Genomic DNA, 19,952 nt, shown 5'->3' with positions numbered 1-19,952 from the left:
GCCAAATGAGGGTCAAATACTCCTGACAGCAAACAATGACTTAGTTTTCTCACATTAACATGCAGCAGCGTCTGAGAGACCGAGCCACAGAGACTTTAAAGAACGCAGCCCTCTCCAGAGCTCTACAAGTAATACGTGCATGTTCATCCTCAATTTTCATCACATGATTTCTCTGAGGTCTGGCAGCACATCAGCTCTGATTAGATTGCAGAAGCAAAACAACATATTTTTATTTAATCGACACTAACAGAATAATGTGATTTAGTGCTAATTTTATAATAACAGCAGGCCATTTTATATATATATATATATATATTCACTGCATGTGTAAGCATGTATGAATGCAGGTCCATCACAACAACATGTTAAAACAGCTACCAGGTGATCTGGTACTGTGAGTAGAAAAGAAATGGACTCATCCATATGCCTATTACACCACAAATCACATGTAATCATGTCTTTCTTTTTCTGAAGGCATAAAATACATATTTGATGTACCAAGAAGGTGTCTGCATTTTTAGCATCAAATGTAATCAATTTCTTTACACAAAGGTGTTGAGAATTAGTGGCACACAAATAGTGTCTCTCAAAAGTAGAAAATATTTGCTGGTCTAAAGGACAATTTTAAACTTTATGCAATTTTTTAACAGTATATATCAGAATATTTAACAATACTCACTCCTTTTTATTATATATTTTTTGAAAAGTACAGTATGTCCCAGATAGAGACAAAAACTGTATTTGTCACATGCAGTTTTGAGTTTTGAGGAATTCTTGGCACTGCTTTATGGTTGTGTTTGTAAATGGATTAAGTAAAAAGCACTAAAGTACTTGTCTATCCAAATGCTTTTCTTATGGCGGTTTGTAAATAGAAAACATTGCTTGCCATTAAAACTACATGGTCAGGTTTAGGTAAAGAGCATATAAGTGGAACCCGAAGGTTTGTGAACCCTTTAGAATCTTCTATATAGTGTTGCATAAATCTGACATAAACATTGCACTTTCTCAGTTATTTATTCAGTACAAAGATCCAATATCACATATATGTGAGTGGCAAAAGTATGTGGACCTTGAGGATTAGTAGTTTATTTGAAGGCCAGATTAGAGTCCATCTGTTCAGGTGTTTTCAACTAGGTGTGTGAGTGAGCTGTTTTACTTAAATAAGGGATCTATCAAAGTGCAACATAGTATGAACGATGGAGATTTCTGAGGATCTCAAAAATCTCACCAGGCTGGAAAGGGTTACAAAACCAGTTTGGACTTCAGATTGTGTACAAATGAAAAAAAAATATTACCATCATTACCCTTCCCAGGAGTGGTCCTCCAAAAACAAGACATGCAATAGTATGTAAGGTTACAAAGGAAAACAGGGTCTCTCTCACACTGGTTAATGTTAATGTTGACCATTAACAATCAATCACCATCAGACCACTGAACAACCATGGTGTGTATGGCAAAAGCCACAAAGAGAAAGTCACTGCTCTCCAAAAAGAACCCTGCTGCCTGCCTGCAGTTTGATAAAGATCATGTAGACAAACCAGAGGGCTGCTGGAAAACACCTTTGTAGAATGATGAGAGTAAAATTGAAATGTCTGGTTGTATTAAAAGGAATTATGTTTGGAGAAAGAAAAACGTTTGCATTCCAGCTTAAGAACCCATCCTTTTCTGTGAAACATGGTGGTGGTGGCATCATGAATTGTTCCCATTTTGCTTTCAAGACACAAGTATTTCTACAAAAGATTGGTAAAAGTACAAAGTTTGAGTACAAGTTTAGAAATGTTGTGGATGGAACTGAAATAAGCAGTTCATTTTAACACACCCAAACATCTCAGACAGTTGCCACTTTTAAATAGAAAGAAGAAATATTGGATCATTTTTTTTAAATAAACAAATTATAAAATAAATTATAAATAATTACAAATTATAAGTATATTCTTTGCCTCATTTATTTGATTTGATTTGCTTTTTCTACATTCTGGCTATGCTTAATATCTGTTTTGGGTTATAATTTTGCTTTTATTTATTTATGTATTGATACCTGTGTTTGAATAACTGTTTAGAACAATGACAGCCTGAATGACAGCGTGGTATCGAAACCATCTATATATTTTGTGTAAGTGACAGACTTTCTGCCGGACTGGCTTGTTTTTATTCTGTCTTAAGTACCTGCTGGGGGCATTTGGCCACCATCAGTCACAATAAAACCACACAAGAACCTGAAAACATAGCGCAGCACCATCAGTTTTGTATCTAGCGACCCGTCAGAGTCAATATAAAAATCCATCTGCTGCTGCCGCCTTCTCCACGCTGAACACGCAGCTGAGTGTAGCTTTACAATGTTCTATCATAAAGCAACAAAACACAGGTCACGTTGTTAACCTGTGTGTGTGTTTACATTGTATGTTTGGCATGCGTGTGTATGTGACATTAATTAACAGTAGACGGGCTGCTGATTAAAGAGAGAAGTGTGACTTGTGGGAGTGCTGCCTATAAGTGAGAATTGTAATGCTGGCGATACTAACAAGGAGCATGTGTGGTAGCAGGGGAGTGGACAAATGGCTGGACAGGGCTAATGCTGGGCTGGTGTAATCGTAAATCAATGGCTGATGGAGGGAAGTTAGAAGAAGGAAGTGAAGGAAGGATTTAAAAGGGGATGATATGATCTTATCTCACTGTTTTTGCATATCTGTTTCATGCCAATAACACCCAGATAAATCAATTAAAGAAAAAAGAGAAAGGAAGGGAAGAAGAACCACAGATATGTAGAGGGTACACACTGCTTTGCTGGAAACTTGAGCTGGTAATAATAAGTATAAAACGATGCATTGGATCTAAATGATGCTACAGTTGGTTATTCCTTTGGGCCAAATTGTCAAACTCATATTAATAGCATCATTATGATCAGTTTTTTTTTGTTTGTACCTTTTATTTTATTTTATTTTATCGTACCAGTTGCTCTGACTTCACATGTGATGAAATCTCTGGAGAGGCTGGTCCTGAAACACCTGCGTGCTGTTGTGGAACCATCGCTGGACCCCCTGCAGTTTGCTTACCAGCCCCATATTGGTGTGGAGGACGCCATCATCTACCTGCTGCACAGAGCACACACCTACTTGGAGGAGGCAGGCAACACTGTTAGAATCATGTTCTTTGATTTTTCCAGTGCGTTTAACACCGTGCAGCCTGCCCATTTGAAGAGGAAGCTCCTGGACATGCAGGTAGAGACCCCACTGGTCACCTGGATCACTAACTATCTTACAGGTCGACCACAATTTGTGAGGCTGAGGAACACCGTCTCGGACACAATAGTGAGCAGCACGGGGGCACCCCAGGGCACAGTACTGTCTCCATTCCTGTTCACACTCTATACATCGGACTTCAGACACTGCTCACAGTCCTGCCACCTGCAGAAGTTCTCGGATGACTCTGCCATTGTGGGCTGTACCAGCAGAGGTCGGGAGGCGGAGTATATGAGTGTGGTGGACAGCTTTGTGGAGTGGTGCGGACAGAACCACCTGCAGCTGAATGTCACAAAGACAAGAGAGCTGGTGGTGGACTTCAGGAAGCACCAGACACTCCCAAACCCGGTCAGCATCAAGGGTACCAATGTGGACATTGTGGACAACTACAAATACCTGGGTGTCCGCATTGACCACAAACTGGACTGGTCCACAAATGCAGATTATACAATATACAGGAAGGGACAGAGTCGCCTGTATCTACTGAGGAGACTCAGGTCCTTTAACGTCTGCCAGACCATGCTGCAGATGTTTTACCACTCGGTGGTCTCCAGCGTCATCTTCTACGCTGTAGTGTGCTGGGGCAGCAGGATGAAGGCGACCGACACCAACAGACTCAACAAGCTCATTAGGAAGGCTGGCTCGGTGCTGGGAGTGGAGCTGGAGTCTGTGGTGGAGGTGACAGAGAGGAGGATACTGAGGAAACTCCTCAGTATTCGTAACAACACGTCTCACCCCTGCACGACACACTGCTGTCCTACAGGAGCACATTCAGTGGTAGACTGAGACTACCAAGGAGCAGCACAGAACGCCACAGGAGGTCCTTCCTGCCAGTGGCCATCAGACTGTATAACTCCTCCCCTTTCTGTAGGGAGAAGCGCTAGATAATCATGTCAGGCATCACTGTCATTCCCTCCACTTGTCTATATTTATGTTTACTTAGCACCTTACATCTCCATATTTGTATCCATGTATCATATATTGTGCTCATACTGCGTACTGTACTCTTATTTTGGATTATAGTGACACTTATACTCTTATACTCTGTACTTAACTGCATTTAATGTAACTTGATACCTCTGGCACAAGAATTTCCTTCGGGATTATTAAAGTTTTATCTTATCTTATCTTATCTTATTTGACATGGTAACAGCAGCATTTTGTATGCTTTATGTAGAAACAGACTGTATTTAGCATAAGGATGTAAAAGATGGATTATCCATCTAAAAAAATACAGAGAGGTTTTTTTAACCAGACACCACTGCTAAATGCTAACAGCTATTGAGTCAGATGGTATCACAGCCGGCCTTGTAAGAGGGAAGATCGAATGCACAGAATCTGCAGTAAGTTGACAGTGTGTCTTAAAAAAAAACATCCCCTCCACATTATGCCCATGAACACAGTGTTCATTACAAATGTTAGCATTATTGCAGGAAGGTTGTTTCAGTGCTGCTAGCCAACAAATTGTTTGCAACTTAAGAGACAAAGCATGAAGCTGGACAATCTTTACCTGGTTGGTTGCTTTACCTGGTTTGATAGTATTGTCAAAGCTGTCACTGCTGGTTAGCTAATGCTAGGTATTAGTTGAAGTTCCACACCAACTAACCCAGTGATTCCACTGTCTTTAACGAATACTTTGTTAGATTAAGAACAGACCTCAAATTATTTTGTCATCACGGCTCCTCCTTCTCTTTGAGACTGCACATAACAGCAGGACATCTCCCAGTTAGACCAGTTAACACATCAATAAACAGATGGAGCAAAATGCAACCAATAACTCCCTGTCAACACCATTTTATTTCTGATTATCCTAAACCAGAGGAGACAAATCTTTGCAGAGAGAAGAGAAGGAAAACAAAGATATCCTAAAACAAACAGCACAAATGGAGGATGTAACTGCCCAACCTGCCCTTGCTTTGCCTTTGCTGCCTTTGTTTAAGATTGAGACCAGATTGTATCCAGTCTCATGATTGCATAAAGACCTAATTATCTGGTATGATGATCAGTTTATTAAAAAGATGATGAATTATGAATAAACTTTGAGTTTCTTAAAAAGACAGCTACTCAGTGGAAAATACAGTAATGAAGAAAATCATATCTTTTATTTATGATTATTTATTTTAGCTTGTGTAAAACTGAAATGAAATATGAGGGTTAACATCATTATCATTATCCAGCATTATCCAGGGCTATATATATATATATATATATATACACATTGTCCCCTGTCACACCATTATTATTGAAAAAATAATGGTGTGACACGGGACAAGAATGCCACGTTCCATCCTATCACCTTTACCAGACTCCGTGGGGGTCTAAAAAAACCAAAGTCAAAGACCAATGTCCACAAAATGCTGTTTCATTTTTCGAGTTTCTGTTTCAAGTTCTGCTGATGCAGATGCCATACAGTGCATCCCTGATCTATTCTATGGGCCAGAGGGCTTTAGTATCTTTGGTTTAATGTCCTAATTTTGTGTATATCTTCTTTCAGAACTATCCCCATCAGCCATAGTAACATCATTTTTTAGAGTAGGGTCCTTTATATTCCAGCAAATAGAACTATTCGGTGAATTCTTATAAAGGCCTGCACAGCTTGATATTTATCATAAGGAAGGTGAAGAAAAGGTTGCTATGGTTACTAAACCCATTATTGTTATGTTAAAAACTAGGAGTTGCCATTATTTCTTCCGAGGAAAGTCTCATGTTTAATGTGTGTTGGCACAAACTAGAGCCTTAGATGGTGAAGACACCCTTCATAGATACATTTTTACAGCTCGTCTGGGTTGAGTTTAAAATTAAATTTGATGTTGAGATCTGCTGCATGTGATGTCCTTGAGAGGTTTTCTGTTTTGTTATATTTTCTGAGGTGTGAAAGAGAAGTCTAGTTTCCTCCTGCTCATTGGGAGGTCGACAAACATAGAACTGCAGTATGTTGCTCAAAGACATTTTTCTCAGCAGGTGTGGAGGGGATTGTGGGACAGTGCCCTGCTGTTCGAGGTCAAAACTGAGACTTCAGCTAATAAACATAATGGTCATTACAGCATCTGTCTGCAGGGAGGAGAGTTATTAACAAGGATCTATAAGGAAGGAAAGGTCAGGTACATCAGAGATGCAAACACCAGTGTTAATTACAGACAAACTTAAAAGCCTCCAGCACTGACAAGTCACAAAGCAGAGTCTGAAAACACAGACGGTTATTTATCTGATTTTCCAGCTAATGTTTTGGATGCTTTCACAGCACATTTTAATCAATAAATGTGTCAGCTCTGGTTTATTTATTCCATTTATGCTAAGTACTGGGTGTGTTAGAGGAGTGAAGTAGATACACGGTAAAAATATGTAAGAGTGGATTGCTAAGACTGAATCCTTGTTTGACTGCAAAAGCATTTACACAACATTTAATTGCAAAAAACAAATAACGTTAAAACATTTAACAGCTACATATCTTCAGTGGCACTTCCTAGTTACTACTCACTGCAAACAGCTTCCATGGCACTTATTACCAGGCTGAGGAAGGCATCTATAGGATATCTGCACCCTCAGTGTATTTAAACTTGTACTTACAACATACCCTTTGAATTTGCATAGGCCTGCCTGGTTGGATTCATGAGAATATGATTTTACCAGAACGTTTCAAGACTGCTGAAGAGGGCAAAAAGGCCTGATCAGGACATCCCTATCCAAAACTGAAGTCCACTGCTCTACCGGTACCACACCGTCACCAAACTACCCCACCTCCCTGCCTCCTAACTCTGACTTTTGCAGCTATGTCAGTCCCATGATTGAATGACATAGCAAAAACATAATCGTGTTCCATTGTTAATATTATTGACCAAATGTAGCATTTGTTCATGACAACCTATTGTAAATGACACACTGGCCTGCATAACTAACACAGTCTGGAGAACAGACTCCCAGTATAGTGATAGTAGCAGCCAGTGGATACCTCACTGAGACCTGAATAAAACAATAAGGAATGGGACCACTTTATGAAAAGTCTGCCACATTAGGGCCACAGCACCCTGAAAGCTCAGGCCCTCAGCTTCTCTTTCCACTGTATAAGAAATACATAAATATTTCACATTTGGGCTGCTTTAATTCCATTGCAAAATGTCTATACTCAGCACTTAAAAAAGTGCCCAGGCTCGCAGTCCCTCTGGGTTAAACAGAGCCGTTCTGCAGGTCATATAATGCATTACTAAATACTTCTATCAACAAAGAGAGAGTCTCTTTCTCTCTGCCTCTCTCTAAGTGCTGCACTGGCACTGTGAGCAGGAAAAGTTAATACCACGGCTAGATTCAGTTGACTCTCCAGGCAATGAAATAAATGCAAGACTATGAACCTTGAAATCTAAGGTCACGGCATTTCGGGAGAATACAGCTTTGAGGGATGCCGTGTAGCTCGGGGTGTCAAGTGAAGGTTTACTGCTTCGCTGATAAACCTGCAAGGCTGCTGTTTGTCTCAGGTAACTTCTGTCTGACAAAATGGGGACTTTTTATTGTGATTAATCACAATTTCTTGCCAATCTGCTGGGCTTTGGTGCCTGAATTGTACAAGGTTATTCTTTTTGAGGATCGCAGAGATCAGTGACACTGAAATGATGACAAGGTCATCAAGATTTGTACTTCCTACTATCACTAGGGGTTACTGAAATGACTCTATAAATTCATTGTTAGGAGGAGGATGGGTGGTGGTGTCACAGTTGGGCTGGACTTTTAACCTGGAGTCCCAGGCATATGAAACTTCCATGACTTCAACCGTTAGTATTTTTTGTTCATGGAAGGAACTCCCCATCCCCATTTAATGTTTGAATGTTGGACCTTTTTTTTTTTTTTTTTTTTAACTATGGAGGTATGAGGGTACTGAGAGGAACTGTCATTTTTGACACTTAGCCACAAGTCTCCCACCGTTAGAGGATGGTGCTTAATTATGATCTGTGGTGTTGTCACTTTGGAATTTTATCATACTTACTATTTTAAATTGGATATCTTACAAGGTTTTGGCCTGAGTTACACACCCCAATATCTGCCATCATGGCGTCATAGCACACATTCTAGACTCTTTGTTCCACTGAAGTCTATTGGACTACCATTTAATGCTAACTTTACTTTTATAGTATATGTGATGCTGACCATGTGTAACATACAGTGTATTTGCTGCATTGATTTTTTTGTCAGGATGATGGTCTTGAATTCATCATATTTCTGCCGTTTCTCTTGGATATAGTCACAGAAATGTTAAAATGAGACATCAAACCTCCACTTTATTGGAAACATCCACAGAGCCTGAGTCAGGCTATAGCCATATACTTTGATATAAATCTTAACTTACATCACAGTTAGTAAGAGAATCACTACAATTCACCATCTTCTTTGCTCATAACAGCTGCTATATTATAGCATCATAAAAGTCAGTCACCACTCTGATCTTCAGTTTATATAACTGTGTGTGCAGAAGGGGGAAATGAAGGAAGTCACTGCAGGCTTTTAGTGTTAAGTAATAGGAGGGAAATGAGTGTTTGTGAGCATCGCAGAAGTAAACAGGAGAAATTAAATTAGTGTACGGCAGCGTCTCCTGAGAGCACAGTTTCCAACCAAAAGAGGAAACATTCACTATTAACCACTCCAGTTAACATTCAAACCATGCTCGCTTCATTAGCATACAAGTTGCTTTTTTTGTTACCTAAATACTATACATAGAGCCATTGTTTCTATCTCTGTGGAGATGGCATTTACATAGTACTGTAATGTTAGGTACAATACAATAAGATAAGATAAGATAAGATAAAACTTTATTAATCCCGAAGGAAATTCTTCAATAGCTCCTTCCTCTCTGGGTGATGGAGATGGATGCTTGCAAGGCTTTTAATGAGCTGCACAGAAGCACAGGGAATGCCTGCAAATGGTGAGCTATGAAGGGATGCACACATGTATATGAAAAACTATAGACTACGGGCTAATGATGAAATCTGTATTGGGACGGCAGATGAATTTGTTGTTTAATCAAAGCACCATGGAAGTAACAGTGTGTGGTGTGTCACACAGATGGCTAGAGAGATCCTTCTCCTGAAAACAAAGTGAATGCAGACTCAGAATGTTGCAGACTGTTTTCAATGCCCCTAAAAAGCTACATATGAAAAGCATTTATGAACATTTTTCTTTCTGAAATTGAAGGATTTGGTGTGTTTGCCCCAGAATTTAGATATGTTCTTGGAAAAGATACAGCTAAGTGACGCTCTCGATTATATATATGAATATGTTTACAGCAGTATCTAGATTTGTTTTCTAAGAAATGAGAAAGATTTCCAGTGCCTGGAAACCATAGACTGTATATAGTTATAGACAAAGCATCCGTGATGTCACCTATATGGGGAGTGTCACCATGTTTTTAAGTTTTTCTGTATGGGCTTCATTTTTAAGCCCTAAAGAACGTTGGTTGCTAGAAACTAAATGCTGATCAGATAGGGTAGGTGATAACTGTATATAAGTTGAACATGACATTTGTTTATGTCTGGCTTTATTAGATTACACTTATCAGAAAGAATAGCTAACATTCAGTTCTCATTCTCAAGTGCATTAATGTTGGTTGTGAACATGAAACTGTCTTGTCCTTGTATATGAACTCAAACCTCTTGTATTTAACCAATACTGTGCAATTATTTGGAGATTGAACTGAAGAAACAGTACTTACTTAGAACTACTGAGGAAGAAAGACGCAGATGGAGACAGGGGGAATGAAATGGAACTCCTGCAGTTTTGCAAACCTGTACACACACACTGCCATAAACAAGCTAATGTATGCATAAAGTGTCAGAGCTCATCCTTATCAGCTTCTGGCTACTCCAGCCTTCACCAACAGCTTCATCTACTGTTGTACACTCAGCTGTGGCTTCTGCACTGAAGGTCACAAATTAATCAGAACATCAATATATGCAGTCAACATAGGCAACCTTACCAACAACGTCATGAATTATGCACTAAGCAGCACAGCTGAGGAGTCACAGTACAAGACCTACAGCGAGATTGCGCGATATTTCTGGTGGGTCTGCGATGTCACCGATGTCTGGTGGGTGTCAGCTGTGGTAAACTGTCTGTATGTTGTGTTGTATGGGTGATTTGCTCAGTGTGTGCACGTGCATTGTTCACAACAGAAAAGAGGATTAGGGTTAGGGAGGGTCTGTTAATTACAACACAGGGGAAAAAACAGGAACTTGAAATGTTTTGCCTCTTGAAGTAACATACTTCTGAGCTCTGTCTGTAAAATAAGGTTAATCATGACCTACAATTCAGATGATATGAGAAAAGCAATAATGAAATGAGGCTGAAAGATCTTAAGTTTCAACATATCTGAATGTCAATATACCCTCATACCTCAATAGCACCATGTTATGTTGGGTTTTTTTGTCTCTCCTGTCTCCCCAGATGGAAAGTGACACTAGTGACAGCAACGGAGGATAATAATGATGGAAGGCAGAATGATTTGTCCCCAGACAGAGCCACAGCATTCCTCAACTACCCCTCCACTTGGCAGTGCTACTCCCTGAAGGATCCATTGACCTTGACATATTGCTACACGCATGACAACCTGGCACAGTCTGAACTCAAAGGTTGCCTCCCTTTGCCGAGAGCTGGAAGACAACAGGGACCACGCATCAGCAGAAATCCACTCTGTCTTGCTGCAGTAACAAATGAGCTTTTATTTGTGAAGTTAACAGTGTTAACAGCTGACTCCATAAGGGCCAATTACTGGCTGAAGGGAATGCGATGGCCAAGATGAAGGAGACAGCAGTTGTGGCTTGTTTGCTGGCTGAGTTGTCTCTGACTGCTTTTGTTCTGGCCTCTGAGGGGGCCGCTCATTGCCCTGCGTTGTGTCGATGTGAGATACGACCCTGGTTTTCTCCCAGCTCTATTTACACTGAGGCTACCACTGTGGACTGTAATGACTTGGGCCTCTCAGCATTACCTGAGAGACTCCCCTCGAAAACACAGGTACTGCTGCTACAAACAAACAACATTGTTAATGTGGAGAAAACTTTGGATTACTTGGCCAACATCACTGAAATCAACTTGTCTCAGAATAACATTTCCTTAGTGAGTGATGTTTGTCTAGGTTCTCTCCCTCAGCTGCTGTCACTCCACATGGAGGAGAACTGGGTTCAGGAGCTTCCTGACAGCTGCCTCGCTTCCCTGCCTAACCTTCAGGAGTTCTACATCAACCACAACCTAATTTTCTCTATAAGCTCCCAGGCCTTCCAGGGCCTGAGCAGGCTGCTGAGGCTCCATCTCAATTCTAATCGACTGAAAAGCATAAACAGCCAGTGGTTTCAGCCTCTTCCCAACCTGGAGATATTAATGCTGGGAGAAAACCCCATCCTTCATCTCTCAGACATGAACTTTAAATCCCTGACTAACCTACGGAGCCTTGTACTGGCCAGAATGAATTTGACTGAAATTCCTGACAACACACTTACTGGTCTTGACAACTTGGAAAGCATCTCATTTTTTGACAACCTGCTTAATCAAGTACCCAGAGGAGCTCTGACAAAAGTCCAAAACCTGAAGTTTCTGGATTTGAACAAGAATCCTATTGAAAGAATCCAAAGAGGGGACTTCATGGACATGGTGCATCTCAGGGAGATTGGAATCAACAGCATGCCTGAACTTATATCGATTGACAGTTTTGCTCTATACAATTTGCCAGAGTTGACAAAAATCGAGGCCACCAACAATCCTAGGCTGTCTTATATCCATCCAAGGGCCTTCCACAAGCTCCCTAGGCTGGAGACCCTGATGCTCAATAGCAACGCTCTGAGTGCTCTCCACCGCACCACCGTGGAGTCCCTGCCCAACTTGCGAGAGGTGAGCCTGCACAGCAACCCCATTCGGTGTGATTGTGTCATCCGTTGGATCAACATGAACAGGACCACTGTTCGGTTCATGGAGCCCGATTCCCTGTTTTGTGTGGAACCTCCGGAGTACCAAGGCAAGCATGTTCGAGATGTGCACTTCAGGGAAATTACAGAGATCTGCCTCCCCTTGATCTCACCAGGGAGCCTTCCAGATCAGGTTCAGGTCAATAAAGGGAGCCGACTATCATTGCAGTGTAGGGCGTTTGGAGAGCCAGAGCCTGACATCTACTGGGTGACACAAACAGGTCACAGGGTCCTGCCTGGCATCATGTCCGATAAGTACAACATGCACCCAGAGGGAACCCTTGACATCTATGATACCACAGAGCAGGAAGCTGGCCTGTACACCTGCATCGCCCACAATCTTGTCGGAGCAGACCTCAAGTCTGTGCTTGTTGTGGTGGATGGATACGCTGCCCTGTCTTCACAACAGCTTTTACATGTATATATCACATCTGTCCAGTCTCATTCTGTTTTAGTTTCCTGGGAAAGCACAGGTGCATTGCTAACACAGCTAAACTGGTCCACTTCAACAGAGGGTCAACACCTCCTGACACCATTTACAGCAAGGCTTCCTGCTGATGTCAAAGAGTATCACATCAAACATCTTAAGCCATCTACTCACTACCAAGTTTGTGTTGAGGTAACTGCAGCACAACCTGGATACAACAGTGAGTGTATCAATGTGACCACAAAGGATATAGTGGTCCAGACGGACACAACCCAGGACTATGACAGCTTGGTGATGGCTACTTATGCTGTGTTTTTTATCGTGATTACCGTGGCTTGCTCTGTTATCTACACGTCTCTGTACAGCCAGGTGTTTTACAGGAAACTGACAGCTGACCCAGCTGAAGCTTTGCTGATTCCCAGCATTCATTCCTCCTCCTCCTCCTCCTCGTCTTCTTTCCTTGAATTTGGTGTGCCTGGAATCAAAGTGAGGGCAACCATAATAGACTTGCCAAACGACTCCATGTAAGAATACATAATTACGCTTTGGGACGAAGTGAAGATGTAGTTTGAGGGACCCTGGATGTAAATGACGTACCCTCTTTCTGTGACTTTAGGTCGGTCATTTTGCACTGGAATTCAGCAGGGTGACATCAAAGCGAAATTTATACACATAAATGCAGAAACGATTTTGTATTTCAAATTGTGTCATTATAGCTTATTCAGGCAGATATCTTTACTATAACCTACATGGCCACTGGTCATTCACGCAGTGCAATCAGAGTAAAGCACAGCATAGGAAGTTTTTCTGTTTTAAATACCTTGTTGAGGAGGCTTTAATGTCTGCAAAAAGCATTTTCTTTGCTGTTACATTAAATGATGCCATGCAATGATAGTTAGCTTAGTGTACAGTAAAAACTGACTATAATGTAAACAATTTTATGAACAAATACATTTTTCATTAAACCTGTCTAGTGTCTTGTAACTACAATCTCTTTAAATTGGTCAATTTTTTTACAATAAAAATTGTCTTATAAGATGTATCTATTGCCACAAAAATAACTAAAGTTCATGTACACAGGTACACGGGTTGCTTAAATTGGGACAAGATTTTTGTGCGCTTGTAGGCATGTGTGTATGTACAATAATGGGTGTGTGTAAAGTGCGAGGACATCGGCAAACCCATTGACTTTGAATTGCATTATATTCTTTCATTAAAAATCCAATATGGATTCCCAACACAAACCTCAGCATGGTGATGAATCGGCGTCATGCGCAAACTGATGGGAGGCATTTATCAGCGAGACTCAGTCATAGATCAACAGAGTTTCAGCACCTCAGACAGGGCTTTTAGAGTGTGCCCATTTGTCACCGCCACAGAAGCTAAAATATGACCCATTAGAGGCAGGTAGTGAATAGGTCAGCAAAAACGTGCACGGTGCCCAAACCACCCCACTTTTTTTCCTGAGTGACCCTGGAGAGATACTGCAGCCGCCGCAGGAACAGCTCAGCAACTATTGGGCTCGTTTGTTAACTGCCTTACATCTAGTGCGGGGAGGGTTGGGGAGGGACCACAAAATCAGGAGAGTCTGAAAGTCTGAAACTGGTGAAAAGCCACTGATACTTCACCAATGCACTGTGCTGTATAGTGTCTGGGTTCATTAGGGAGTCTAGTGCAGTCTGGGTATTTAGACAGCAGCTGCATGAAAAAGGAAGTTTTTTTTTTTTAAGATGACAGGTTGCTTAGAGGCTTTTCATTTCTGTTTGCTTCCTCACCTGTGCTTATAGGTTCAACTCTGGTTCAAGCACAGCTGAGAGGAGCAAATGATATGTCAATATGTAATCCTCAGAGGAAAAAGGGAAAAAGAGGAGCATCTCTCTTGTTCTGTCAAAAAAAATCAAACAAAATGCACAACTAAAAAAGAAAAAAACACCTTCTCCAAGTGAGTAATTGCTCACCACTCAGGGCACACACACACACACAATATGTTGTGGCAGATCCATTGGGGGAATGTCTTGGGACTGGAAAGGTCTTTCACATACTCTCCACACCAAGCTGGCAGGTTAAAGTAAATCATCATTCCCCAGTGTTAGAGGACGACAGTGTTGTTAAAGAAAATATCTGCTTACTAAAATATTAATGGTTCATAAGGAATAGCACACATAGGCTGTGCACATTTTCTGACATATCATATTGAAATATGGTCAGAAGAATTTGTCTCTAGAATCTGTTGGGGCCCTAGGCAAAGATTCACAGGGGGTCCATATATCCAGTGTTGTTGATTCCAACAGCAAAATTGAGTGGAGCCAGGTAGGCCCCCCCTTAGAGAAGTCTCCTACTGCCATTGCAAACTTAGAACTTTTCCACTGCTGTAGTTTAAAGTTTGTTGGCCCTTGGGAGATCTTTGACTGGGATGAGGAGCCAAGCTGGAAACCTTATGTATTTTTAATTTAATTAATTTATTTAATTTATTTATAAATAAATATTTAGGTATTTATTTATTAGCCTGAATGAGGGCAGAACTCGTCAATAAACTGCAAAATCTCCTCTTTAGGATATGATATTCCTTTTGAATTTAAATGAAATAGTAGACTGAAAATTTGTCCTATATTAAAAAAACAAACAAACTTATAATCAGTAAGGTAAGGTAAGTACGTAAGGTGATCCTATAGCTTTTTTCTTAATTATCAAATATAGATATATATATATATATATATATATATATATATATATATATATATATAGTAAGTAGCATGTGGTTATTAAAGCACAGTACTGTCTGTACAGCAGACCAGATGTGGGAAAAAAAAAAAATAATAATAGGTTTGTGTTGCATCTGTCAGTGACAGCCACTCAAAATAGGGTGTTGATCTCTGTGATGCTCGCTGATGATTTTTTACCCACAGAAGCTGCTTTGTATAACATCATCATCAACAGCAACGTTATTGTTTCACTTAGCCATAATATAAGCAATATAGTTTATGTAGTTCAATGCAATTCAGAGTCTTTCTCTCATTGTGTTAACACACACCTCAGTGCTCCAGAGCAACAAACTGTCAAAACATCTGTTTTTATAGCGGTCATCAACACCTGTTGATGATCAAAAAAAAAATGACAGTAAAAAAGTTATACATTGTTGTTTGTCTGAGGATATATTTGTCAAATTCGAAGACCCACTATCAGATTATTTTTAAGTATGCATGATATATTGTGTATGTATATGTGCGTGTATTTGTTTTTTTTTTTTTTTGCTGTTGGTGCTTGTTTGTGTCCCCAGCAGTACACGTGATTGTTGACATCATTATACACAAACACATGTTTTATATAGAGAGAAGAATAAGTGCTGGAAAATCACTCCTCTTAGACACAATGTGTCTGAGGAATAAAACAAAGGCGGCTTTGTTGAGGCAGTGATAGACTGCTGTGTGATTTGAATTCATGTCATATGGAATGAAGATCAAGAGTACAAGAAAAGGTACAGCAAGAGGATCTACAGAGATGTGTTGGAAATTATATATATTTACACACAGCAAAACAAGCCCAACCACCAAGCTTAATGAGCTCTGACTGCTCGTTTAATCCCAGCAGAATCATATCTGCAGTCATTTATATATGATTACATTACCAGTGTTTGCCCACCACTCCTTTCATTTTCAGCTAAAAATCCAATTAAAAAACACAGCGATCTTGGCTGAAGTAAACTAATACCTCTCATTACAACACTTCCGTTTTTAAAATGTCCCATTTCTCTGCTGTGTGGTAACGGAGAAAACAAACGTGGCATAAAGCTAAACTATTTTTTCTCATGAATTATTACCCCATTACTCACATTTGGTATTTAGGCCAGGCCTGCAGCTTTTTTGCTAGCGGTAAGTAAAACAAAGCCTCACATTTATCTAGCTTTCCTCATGCACATCCTCCTGCATTTTAAATAATTATTCTCACACTCAACGGCCCATTAGGCTACAACAACGTTGCTGACTTTGGGTGAACTTTAAGCTTTTTTTTGAGCGTTTATTATTGTTTTATGATGGAGAGTCACAGATGGAGAGCATGCACTTAACCTATGCCAATAAACTAGAGCAGATAGCAGTCACTTACAAGACACAAGGTTACACACAGTAGAGAAGCAGGAACCATTCAGGGAGATTAATGACTACCTGGTAGCTGTTACTTTTTTTAATCTTTCCCAGGAAACACTGACTCAGGACATTCAAACAGATACACATAGACGCAAAGGAGGCCACCAGATTCAGTCTGTCACCAACACACACTGCTCAGTGGATTGCTGCTGTGCTCAAGGGCATTTGAGAGAGCTTGTCTCATTTTATCCAGTTATGACTGTGGTTTTTCTCAGAATTTAACTAATGGCTGTCCCATAACCCTGTAAAAACTCCAAACTGCTTTTCAGTGTTTTTTTCTGTCCTGTCACATTTTTGGTAATGTGTGCATTATTAAGTTCTGCACCCCTATGAAAACAGCACAATTGTACAACTGTATACTCAAACATGTCTGTTGAGTATACACAGGCAGAAATTATGAAAATGGGAAAAAAATACTTTTTGATACACAAAAGTCACTCTACCATAAAGTGACTACATCATAAATGACAGTCCTGCATACTAGCTTCTATGAAACCAACTGATAATCCTAAGTAACTGCACAACCCCCTCTTTTAATTCAATTTGTTTGTGCATACAAAACTTTTTTTCACTGTGCCATTATTTATTTAGCAAAAGAATAAAAAAGAGAACCTGTTCAATACTAAGAACCACAGGATTTAATTATTTGAGCTGCAGCAGGTGCTGCTGATCATCTGCATCTGAACAAAGAACAACACTTGTGGAACAATGTCCAATGGACAGATGAGACCAAAGTGGAGTTGTTTGGTTTTAATGCTCACCACCAGGGCCGGTTCTAGACAGGCATGTATGAGGGGGCAGTCAGAAATGTGAAGGGGGCATCATGTGTACACTTCATGTTAAAGCACTTTTTTCCTCTGGTCTTATAGTGACAATATGTTCCTTGCTGAATTGGGTTGTTAGCCGTGTCCAAAGCCAGCCTGGAGAAGTGGATTGCATTTTGTCAGGCCTTTATCTTCAGACCTGTCCAACTTGTGAGTCCCACCTGAAGACTAAGCTTCTGCTGGTATAGCACTGAGGCACGCAATCCCCCTGACCACTATAAGGTGGCGATCCCTCAGGGGAAAACTGAAACATAAACATTGAATAAATAAAATATCCTTAATCCAGATTTTATTAATCAACAACATAACATTTATCTGGATGGTCTCATTCTCAAAAACATTTAATCTAAAGTAAGTTTAAGTTTACAAACCTAAAAGGTAGTCTTATGAATAAAAGTAACACTAAAATAAATAAAGCACAGCAGGCTATAGATCATGTAATGTTTTCTCTTTTTTATTATTTGTTTGTTTTATTTGTATTTTTTAAAGCACTCTACTCCTGTCCACTTTACAACCACAGTCTCCTATTTCCCTTTGCAAAAATTTTCATATAAAATGGATGCATTGCAGTGTCTGTGTCCTGCTAGAGCTGGAGTGGAAATTAAGTCAGCTGGCTTTGTAGAAACTGCAGTGGTGATCTGAAACAGAACAGAACTACAGTCTGAGGCGGGGCTTTATTAGGGCTCTGTCAGACAGCGGTCATTTGTCTCCAGTCTGTCACATTCAGCAGACGTGGACACGTCTCTGTGCTTGTTGTAGAGCTGGGAGCATGCTCCACGAGAACAAAGAACTTTCTCCTCGCTCCCGAGGTGGCAAGAACAAGAACAAAGTTCATTTCGGTGCGGAGTATTCACACTCCCCGAGATGCGTGTGTGCAGCTTCTTCAATGTCTTTCCTCTCCGTAACCACACTGAAACCTGTCACTACACCTTTAGACTATGTGCTGACTCATTTGCATACGGACGCTGATTGACAGACACGCTAATAAAAAGTGCCCCTTCTTGTCGGATTTTTCCGCTACTGATGATAATTTTGTCAACGCGTAATATATTAAATTTGTGAGTATATTAACATGTGCTTTCTCAATGTCTAAAAATTTGATTTGAGGGGGCAAGACATTTATTTGAGGGGGCACTGCCCCCTCTTGCCCATGCCTAGAACCGGCCTCGCTCACCACCATGTGTGATGAAAACCAAACACAGAAACACCTCATACACACTGTCAAGCACAGTGGTGGAGGACTGATGGTTTTGGACTTGTTTTGCAGCTACAGCACCTGGACACCTTGCAGTCATTGAGTGGACCATGAACTCCTCTGTATACCAGAGGACTCTAGAGACAAATGTGAGGACATCTGTCTGACAGTTAACACTTGGTAAAGAATCAAGGTTTTGCAATGGTCTAGTTAAAGTCCAGACAACTGAGAGAAACTATGTGTTGCTCTGTAAATAAATGTGAAAATCTGGCAACTCAGGTGTTGCAAAAATGCCTAACAAGAGCAAAGTAAAAACCAGTAATCCACCTACATACATAATGGAAGGATGAAGTGTAAAGTGAATCAAAATTAGAATCTGAGTACTAGCACCTACCAGGACCTTTTTTTAGGTAAACAAGAAAGTTCTTTCTGATGCATAGCTGAATCTAAAATCCACTTCAATAAAAACAGCCTGAAGTCTGATAAACATTCATGATGAAAAAAAAAATGCTCCTGGGACCCTGCCTACATATAGAGTGACCACCCATGGAGTTCGGACCACAAGCCTTAGAAACTGAGCAATAACTCCCTGCAGTCATGTTTCAACACTAAAATATTATAACTAAAAGTGAACATGTGGATCACGTTGCATCAGCTACAGAGAAAATTTTGATGTGAGGAATGATACATTTCCTCCTAACGAGTCGCTCTCGGGCCTGCAAGTTTTTTATTTCATTAAGTTTCATTACCTGTGGATTTGCTGCAGCTTCTTAACCTCCGCATGGCTTCTTTTACCAGTCAGGCTGCTATCAATGGTGGGGAAGGGAGGGGAGCCAGCGGTAAATTTCCCTCATTCTCCATTATTACACATTCTGTAATGAATAATTTACTTTTTTCCTAATCACCCAGTAAGCTGCTTCATTTAAACACTGGCTTCCTCCTAGTGTAGTGATTAGAGCTGGAAGCCGAGGTGAGGGAGGAAGATTAGGGGGTTGCGCGCAGGGCTGCCCTTGCAGAACAGCAGCGCCGCTCTGTTGGCCAAATGTCATCACCACGCCACACTTTTATCAGGATAAATATCTCCCTTCTATAAGGCTTTGACCTCACATGTGAGAACTCTCCTTTGAGGTAATAGCTTCTTTTATGGATGCATTTTTTTCTGTGTAGAGCTTTTAAGGGTGCATTTAGC

At 40.5% G+C, this 19,952-nt stretch overlaps 2 protein-coding genes across 4 annotated transcripts in view; one reads left to right on the top strand and one right to left on the bottom strand.

Moving 5' to 3' along the window:
* immp2l (inner mitochondrial membrane peptidase subunit 2) overlaps positions 1–19,952 on the bottom strand; it is a 158,073-nt gene that overhangs the window by 22,772 nt on the left and 115,349 nt on the right. The window lies entirely within an intron of this gene.
* lrrn3a (leucine rich repeat neuronal 3a) lies at positions 11,016–13,130 on the top strand. Its single transcript, XM_028432107.1, has one exon. It carries the CDS (start codon positions 11,016–11,018, stop codon positions 13,128–13,130), a length of 2,115 nt encoding a protein of 704 aa, XP_028287908.1.

The sequence above is a fragment of the Parambassis ranga genome, chromosome 19 (genome assembly GCF_900634625.1).
Source record: "Parambassis ranga chromosome 19, fParRan2.1, whole genome shotgun sequence".
Classification (NCBI taxonomy): domain Eukaryota; kingdom Metazoa; phylum Chordata; class Actinopteri; family Ambassidae; genus Parambassis; species Parambassis ranga.
The sequence above is the reverse complement of the archived record's forward strand: the minus strand, read 5'-3'. Positions and strand labels throughout refer to the sequence as shown.

Coding starts and splice junctions, on each gene's coding strand:
- lrrn3a (XM_028432107.1), top strand. CDS start 11,016: ATGAAGGAGACAGCAGTTGTGGCTTGTTTGCTGGCTGAGTTGTCTCTG.